Consider the following 9,404-nt stretch of genomic DNA (forward strand, 5'->3'; position numbering starts at 1 on the left):
CAAATTTACTTAATCATATAGACAATCAAGACTTGATATCGACAAAGTACATTATTGACTCAGTAAAGACTACACTTATAGACAATTTCAAAATCGAGTGGAATACAAAAGTTCAAGACATGCCAAAACTTAGAACATATAAGCTATTTAAGAACGATTTTAGTACTGAAGCGTACGTAAAAAACTGTTTATCGAGGAAACAGCGATCAGTTATTGCCAGAATACGATGCGGGACACTGCCATTAGAAGTGGAACAAGACCACTATCGCAATATTCCGTTAGACCGTAGATTCTGCAAAGTGTGTAACTCTAACCTCATTGAAGACGAAAACCACTTCCTACTTTTGTGCTCGGGTTACGCAATTAGGCGAAATGAACTTATACAACAACTATCTTCCATAAATTTTGACTCTCCTTTAGATGCGCTAAAAGAACTGCTGACGAATAATTCCAAAATTGTTGCAAACTATATCATAGACTGTTTAGATATACGACGTGGTGTTATATAAAAACTTGCTTATTCAAACTTATTTTACCTATAACAAATGACGTTAAATTTATAGAACCCTCATTTTCTACTTAACTTAATGTGTACATATGACAGTGCTTCGTAAGCCTATCTGGCTGGCTGAAAATATATCTGTAATCTATGTATTTGAACATGAAAAATTCAGGTTGCACTTTAATAAATTATTCATTCATATATTTATGACTATCACAGTATTTTAGTTACTTTAGTAGCCGTCCGTTTGTGACTTCGTCCACGCCTACTTATCAACCTCACTTGTGTATTGTCACATGCAGTGACTAAAATTATCGAAAAATAAAAATAAAATTTCTTATTTTATCGATTAAAGATTTTTATGTTGGCTTATTTATTTTGCCCGAAAATCAAATCGAAGGACAATGCAACAGTAATCAAGCTTTGATGCCTCCTTTTTAAACTAGTTCAACAAGCATATAAACTATTTATATAAATTATACGAAACACGTTTCAACTCCTATGCGACAAAATGACGATGACTTGAACGATTTTTTCTTCTATTCGTTTCGTACTTTATTGTTTCGTTTCGCATTTTATAGGTACCCATACTTGTAAAGACATTATGAAATTGTACTACAAAGTGTCATACAACAAAAGAAGCGTATGTTCAATTTTGTGGGCTGCGACTATAACCATTTAGGAATAAGGGACCAAAAGGTCCAGACACGTGTATTAGCATTTTCATGTCAGTAGTGTCAGAGGAGTTGAGTCCACAAATCCAATGCAAGGAAACAATCCAAGTCCCATAAATCTTGTAATTTTTTTTTCAAATCAAAATGGTGGTGGTCTCAGTCTTGTATTCTTTGCTCCATAGGCTTCTATAGTATACCTTAAATTTTCATGATTTAAAAAAAAAATAGACAAGGAGTTTCAATCTAACTTTTGACCATTTTATTAATTAAGGAAATGTCAAAAATAAATTTTAGGTCCATTTTAGAAAATAAAGGTGCAAACTTTTGTACACCAGGACAGGTCAAACTAAAATAGACTTCTTCTACTTTAACTTTTATTTTTAGTTCATAAAATAGACCCCATTGGCTTTTCTGAAGCATTGTTGTCCCCTTTTGGCAAATGCCGAAGGGGACTTAGGTTTGCACTCCGTTCGTCAGTCACACTTGGTTTTCCGGACTTTTTTTTGTAATGCCTCATCCAATTGATTTCATATTTGGTATATAGTCTTATCATGACAAGTTACAAGTTAAGTTCGAATGACGTTACGGTTGAACGATTTTTACAGAAGTTATGGCCCTTGGACAGAAAATTTCATGAAATTTTATGTTTTTCGGACTTTTTTTTGTAATGCTTCATCCAATTGATTTCATACTTGGGATATAGTCTTGTCTTGACAAGTTACAAGTTAAGTTCGAATGATGTTTACGGTTAAACGATTTTTACAGAAGTTATGGTCCTTGGACATAGAAAATTTCATGAAATTTTATGGTTATCGGACTTTTTTTGTAATGCTTCATCCAATTGATTTCATATTTGGGATATAGTCTTGTCATGACAAGTTACAAGTTAAGTTCGAATGATGTTACGGTTGAATGATTTTTACAGAAGTTGTGTCCCTTGGACATAGGAAATTTCATAAAATTTTGTTTTCCAGACTTTTCTTTGCAATGCCTCATCCAATTGATTTCATATTTGTCAGCTGGTCTTATCATGACAAGTTACAAATTAAATTTAAATATTGTTGCGGCAAAATGGTTTATATGGAACTTATGGCCCTCTGACATAGAAAATTACAAAACAAATTATGTTTCATCATTTTGACGCAAATTGCTGCTGTCTTTCTAGAGTTATTTGCCCTTTAATTCATAACAACGAATTTTTTTTTTTCAACTTTCCAGGTGATAGAAAGAGAATGTCTTTATGCAGCTTTCTGTAATGCAAAAATGTTATCTACTGTAAAATGAAGCTCAGGTTTGATTTTGATGGAATTTGCATTTGCTGTTCAAGAGTTATTTTCTCTTGATTGTTAAAAAATAACACCATCCATTGTTAGTTCACATATAGAAAAAAAACCTCATAAAGGCAATGAGTTCGAAGGCCGACAGGGGACACTGTATTGCATCAGCAATACTGTCAGAATGCTTGTTTTTCATGAAAATAATGTTTTCCCTCAAAAACAAGTTTTTTGTTTCATAGCTTGATATTTACCCTGTACTTTTGATGAAAAGTGATAGTCCTTTGCCAAGAAACAAAGACAGGAAAAGCCAAAAAGGAAGCACACTACATTTTTTAGCCTCCATGTTTTGACGTACACCCGCTCAGGAATATGTAATACAAGACTGATACCTGTGCAGTATGATCAACTGCAAGTACATATTATGCCTTACAATCCTGCAAAATTTTAACAATATCAATCCATTGCTGTCAGATTCACTTAAGTGTTTAGTGCAGGAAAACTCCCAGAACTCCTGTAAAATTTGTTAAATGAAAAAGGGGGCAGTACACAACCATCATTTTATTAATAACTAATTTCATTTCTTCCAGTCTTCACAGTGGAGACTTTGTGAGTGGAGTCAGTGTCTCCACCCAACACAGTGGAATCACCATTTCCAAATAGGCTTATAAATCTAATTCTATGTTTACATGACAAAATATATTGAATGATTCTTTAAGTTCTAAATAATTTGGGTTACATTTTGCATATACAGGACAAAAATGAATAAAAGGTATTGGAATGAAGCAATTTTATCTCAGTTTTTGATTTAGTGGAGTCACAGTTGATGAAAATGGGGACTCCACTGTAAAGAGTGGAGAGGTCAAAATTAAGGGAGGTGGTTGTGTATGATCATCTAGGCATTGTGCCTAACAACCTACATAATTTCAACTTTAATCTGTCCAGATGTTTTGAAAGAGTTGCATCCACAAAATTTCACCACTGTGTTCAATGCTGGAAAACAGTCAAAGTCTAATAAGGGAGTAAGGGGACAACAGAAATATGTATTACCATTTCAACTGAAGACACAGTGAAGAGAAAATTTTATAAGATAAATTTGAATCTGGTACATTTATTCAATTCTCTTTCTATTTCTTCATGGGGCATGTTGACATTTCTAGTGGTAACAGAAAAGGGTTTGCCTTGTAAGATCTTTGATAAATATATGTATGAACACAAAGAGTTATCATCCATCCCACCAAACTACTTCTTACATAATTTGTCTATTGTCCAATACTGGTTATTAAACTACAGGTAAGCAAGTACTGGATATACATGTAGTTACATGATTTAAATGTAAAAATGTAAACTATATTTTAGTATCAATATAACCATGTTTTCTCTTCATGTGTAATGTAAGAGGATAGCTCTGTCGAAAACTTTGATCACACTTTGTACATTTATGAGGCTTTTCTCCTGTATGTATTCTTAAATGTAGATGAAGGCTATATTGCTGACTAAAGCTTTTTTCACATACATTACATGTGAATGGTTTTTCCCCAGAGTGTGTTCTCATGTGTACGTCTATAACTGGTTTCTGTCTAAACAATTTACTACATTCCTTACATTTGTGAGGTTTTTCACCGCAATGTTTCAACAAGTGATCATCCAGTTGGTACTTCCTCTTAAATTTGACTCCACATTGATCACAGACGAAAGGTTTTTCAGTTGAATGTATTTTCATGTGATATTCAAGAGAATACTTCAGATAATAACCATATCCACATATATCACAAATAAATTGCTTATTATAAACACCCATATGCCTCGCCATATGTTTATTCAGTTGTGGCTTAAATTGGAAAGTTTCGTAACATTCAGGGCAAATGTACGGTTTTTCACCAGTGTGTTTCCTCATATGTTCACTCAAAGAAGATGGATGAGAATAAGCTTTTGAACAGACATTACACGTGTACAGGGTTCCTCTAGCCTGAATATGTGCTTCTTCATGTTTTTGTTTAGCTCCTTTGTCATTAAATCCTTTGTCACACTGCCTACATTTGTAAGGCCTTTCCTTAAGATGAATGTTTTTGTGTTTTACCAGGTTACTCTTTCTATTAAAGTTCTTACCACACTCATCACATTCAAAAGGTTTTTCACCAGTGTGTATAGTCATGTGATTTTTCAAATATAATGCTTGAATATACCCTTTATTACACGCACCACATATGTAAGAAAATTTCATGGAATTGGAATGAGACCTTTTATGCATCAATAGTGATGACTTGTATTTGTAGTGAGAATCACATGTGTAACATTTGTATGGCTTGTCAAAAATTGCTTCAGTTTCCATAGTAACTACAAATATAAATCAAAACATTTAAGAAGACATTACAACACATAAAAATGCATACACATTTTCATGTTTTCCACCTGCCATACCCAATCATGATGCATCATGAGCTTTACTTATTTGTATAATTATGTGTGATCTCATTTAAGGAGCCACCATTTCATTGCTCTTAGTACTAGATCCACAAGGCAAAGTGTATACCTGCAATTGTACAACATGTACATGTATGTGATTTGTATATATATATTTTAGTATGTTGTATTTAGGTTGCACTCTACAGATAAGTCACTGCATATAGTTTTATGGCAATTTGTGGAAATAAAGCTACAGTACATGTACATATACATGTATATTGAGACACCCATTTTTTTTTTTAAATCTTTACATTATGGAGATCCATGAAAAGGACAGACATTCTTGTATATTTTGGCATAAAAATCAGGTTATAATAACATAATGAAAAAAATTATCAGTTTTCATGACAAATTTTGCGTGCCTCTGAAAATAGTCAACAGACAGAATTCTCAAATAGCAGGCAACTCATAACTGGCAGAAAAAGTAAGACAGCAAGATAGTGTCAAATTGACTGGCAAATAAACAATTAACAATTTCATGATTAGAATTCCAATTTTCAAAACTTTATATAGCTTTATTTTATATCCAATTTTGGTTCTTTAAAATGTTTCATTTAGATAAAAGAATTCATATTTTATATGTGAATTTATAACTCTTGTACTTTAAAAATAAATTTGAAATGATATTTTCATGTAAACCTCTATTTTCATATAAAATTATTTTAAAAATTTTATGCTCGTATATAGATATAGTCTAATTACTGAATATTTATTTTAAAATTCCATGGAAAATAATTGTTGTATTGGCAGTGTAAAGAACCATTTTTATTAATTAACTTATAATCCTAATAAATGTAAAAGTTATGTCTATTTAAAGTTGACGCCCCATGCCACTCAAATTGAATGGATTTTTTGAACCCAAAACCAAATCACAGGTGATGACATCACGGAAGTCAACTGGGATTAACAGGTGTGCGGGGAGTTACACACACTAACTAATTACCCAAGACCTTAAAGAGCTTAAATGAGCCCTTATTATCCCTTTGGGTTCGGCGCTGAAAATATTTTTTTATGCTTGGACCACGTGGTCAAAACAATGTTTTAAATTTGGCGCTTGAGATATATACATATATTTTTCTTCGTTTTGATCAAGTTGTCAAAACACGCCGAGTGCCAAAAGGGAAGGAAAGTGGCCATTGAGTGCATGTAAACTGAAAAACAACACTAAAACGAAACCCGGTTGCCTTAGTCTCACTATTGTTGCACTCACATGAGACTGTCCTTCCCTCTTCTCACCATCGGGATATATATGTAAATTGCGAAACGAAAAAAGAAAACGAAACGAGTTGAAATGAAAATCATTTGTATGGCAAGCCAAAGTGGACAAAAAGCCATATATTTTTAATATAAAAATGATTTGTTAATATTAGAAATTGAACCGTTAATATCTGAAAATGAATTTCTAATATTAAGAAATCATTTTTTTTAATATCAAAAAGCCCTTTTCTAATATTAAAATCCCGTTTAATTTTTAATATTAGAAAATGAATTTCTAATATAAGAATTGAATTTTGATATTAAAAAGTGTTTTTTTAATATCAAAAACAATTGCTGATTTTTTTTGTATTAAAAAATAATTTCTAATATTATAAATTGTGTTTTAATATTAGAATATGTGGCTGATTCATTCCAAAATCAAACTGACCTCCAGAATTTTTTCAGCCGTCTCTTATTAATAATGATAATTAAAATAATAGGACATAATAGATCTGCCTTTTTTTCTTATTCTGGGCTGTCCTGTAACCCTCCCCAATAAAAAAATAAATGATAGTTCCCTAAGAAGTACAAAACTGTATTTTATTGATTAATCCTTCTTTTTGTAAGATATTTCTTTATATTTTTCACCAAACAGAAATATAGAAGGCAATGAAAGAAAGAAAATGTTAATAGATATATTTTCATTAAAGTGCCCCTCTTAAACCTGGCTAGCAAGTTAAATACAATTAACTAAATTATCATTATTACAAGGAATGTAAAACAGATAACTATATTTAGAGTGCTTTAGTATGCACACCTTTCAATGAGAGTAAGTTAAATTAAAAAAAAAAAACATAAAAATGTGCAGAGGTTGGTTATCATCCCTATACAAAGAGAAGAAAAGGGTGGGTCATGATAGTGACAGTCATGTTTGTCAACAGCTAAATCTTGTATTCTTTAAATTACTAGAGCAGAATCTGCCATATATATCATTTAACAATAGTTTTGTTGGCTCTCTCACACAGCCTTACCTGGTGGAGCTGCCTTTCACTGGTTTTTGTTTGAACTTTAAAAAAAAATGCTTTGTTAGTTCATTGAGATAGTATTAGGATGCCATTTGGAATGATCAGCAACTAAAACTAATCTACATACTGAGGTACAGCATGTATGAGTGTGTTTATCAGTTCAGTAAAAGATTTGAATTTTTTAAAACAAATGTTGTCTACTAGTTGTTTTTTTTAAGTAATTTATGAAGGAGAGGCCAAAAAAGGGGACCACTTTGTTTCTGGTCAAAGTCTTATCCTGTGTCAAATATTTTGATATATATATATCTGAAAAATAATACAGGGAAGATATGTAAACGTATAGAAAGGTCTGAAAAATTCCCAACGATGTTAGAACTGTCAAATTTGCGATGCAAATTTTTGGTCGTTCCCTCCGCGGGATTCGAACTCGTACCGCTGTGACATATATGGCAACACCGCCTGCACAAAGTCCAGCGCCCTAGACCACTAGGAATTTTTTGCTGGGTGTTTGCTAGGTTTGCTGGACACTCAAGAATTTCATATGATGGAAATCGAATTGTTTTAGGATATTTAGCTGTGTAAATCAATTAAAAGAAAACAAAAAAAAATTTTTCAAATTCATTATTTCATTATTTCTATAATACGTGTCACGGACTTACAATATACGCTCCCTGTACATGTAAAGCACTAACATAAAGCACTTCTAAGAGTAACTGTTTACAACAAAGTACATGTCAACAGCACAAATTATAAATGTTCAATCTGAAGGCAATGCCATGTATGTTTACTAGGTAATGGTTCCATAGCTGTCTGCCTCGACCCGTTAGGTAGTAACTTAGTCAATGCAATGAGTGGGCGTGTATTGGCTGCTGATTCGGTACCTTCCAGCTCCTTTAAAGCATAAAATTATATCCCATGGAAATAGTGGAAGTACCACTTTCCGATGAACGAGTTCATGAAGTATATTTGGTTCTTTTTAATTTGGAAACGTGTCTTGTGTTGTCCTATAAATCATGCAAATGCTATATGTGTATTTAATCACAACCTGTATATTCACGCCGCAATGTGAGAGTGATCTTTGGCGCTGTAAAACCTAGCTAGATTTAACCCACTATCCCGTTCGAAATGCCTGCACCAAGTCAGGACTATTGCGGTACCAGCTACTCCGGTGATGTCTTATCTACAGATTTTTTTGTATTTTTTCAGATTTATTTTGGACTTGGCTTGATCGTGGATTGGATTAGTGATCGGTATAAAATTTTGTTGTTACTCTTATTTTACCATTTAGCTATATAAGCAATGATTTGATTCTTGAAAGCTGGGACTAATAAAACACCATATTCAATCCAAGTCAAAAGATCGTATTTAATCTTTTCAAAAGTTAGTAACCATAAAAGCTGTCGGATTTCATGTCACAGAACGGGCACAGCAATGCCGTAAAATAGCCCCTGTCTATATTTTTCTAACGTGATCAGTAGGACTTTGGCTATTCTGATTTTTTTTTCATGGTTATCTATGAAATATCTGGTCATTTCTGAATATCGTTATTAACACATCGCAAGATATTGATGTTACCTCCCCTTCAACGTGTAGCTTTTCAATAAGTGTCCAGGGCCGTAACTATCATTTAGGTAACGGAGACAACTGCCTCTCCTAGAATTTTGGCAACATTCAAAAATAATATATTCGAAATAGAATTACTCGAATAAATTGAAATGTTTATTTATAATAAATATAACATAAGTTTTTCGAACATGAAATATCACGAAGCACAGTATGTGTCTCATTTCCGGATTCATGGTCGACGGGGGCATTTGTCCATAAATTATGTTCTTCGTGGGAAAAGCCAAATTTTGATGCCCTGGAAGAGATCATTTATTTTCCATGTAAGTAATCCACATTGCAAATAGATATCCTTTATCACAAGTTTGATTGAACTCCTACCTTAAGTTGTTTTTCATGGTCCGAAATTCAGAAAAGCACAGCTCCTCAATCGGAAACTTTATTTCAAAACAATAATGGATGCTGTTGAAGATTATGCCAAATCATGGATAAAGAGAGAAATGGACCAAGAACCAGAAATCAAGTCCTTGTCAGATTGGATACGTACCATCCGATCGTTGGTACGGAATCGTATTGAAAATTAAAAAAAGACCCAAGTTCGTATTCAAAGATCGCGAGGCACTAGGATGCCTTTCCTCACTACAAGAGAAATATGTTGTCGTCCCTGCGGACAAAACTTCAAACAATATTGTATTTGGAAGTA

The 9,404-nt window shown here is 32.8% G+C and overlaps 1 protein-coding gene across 1 annotated transcript; it reads right to left on the reverse strand.

Moving 5' to 3' along the window:
* Positions 1–3,515: 3,515 nt before the first annotated feature.
* On the reverse strand, positions 3,516–6,175 carry LOC148622097 (uncharacterized). The gene is made up of 2 exons (XM_088571658.1): positions 6,127–6,175; positions 3,516–4,787 (listed from the first exon to the last, which is right to left on the reverse strand). The coding sequence occupies exon 2, from the start codon at positions 4,780–4,782 to the stop codon at positions 3,799–3,801; it is 984 nt and encodes a 327-aa protein (XP_088427784.1). The 5' UTR covers positions 4,783–4,787; positions 6,127–6,175; the 3' UTR covers positions 3,516–3,798.
* Between the last annotated feature and the right edge of the window lie 3,229 nt (positions 6,176–9,404).

Source organism: Perna viridis, chromosome 3, assembly GCF_037379345.1.
Source record: "Perna viridis isolate PV_CMFRI_1.1 ecotype Kerala chromosome 3, ASM3737934v1, whole genome shotgun sequence".
Lineage (NCBI taxonomy): Eukaryota > Metazoa > Mollusca > Bivalvia > Mytilida > Mytilidae > Perna > Perna viridis.

Coding starts and splice junctions, on each gene's coding strand:
- LOC148622097 (XM_088571658.1), bottom strand. CDS start 4,782: ATGGAAACTGAAGCAATTTTTGACAAGCCATACAAATGTTACACATGT.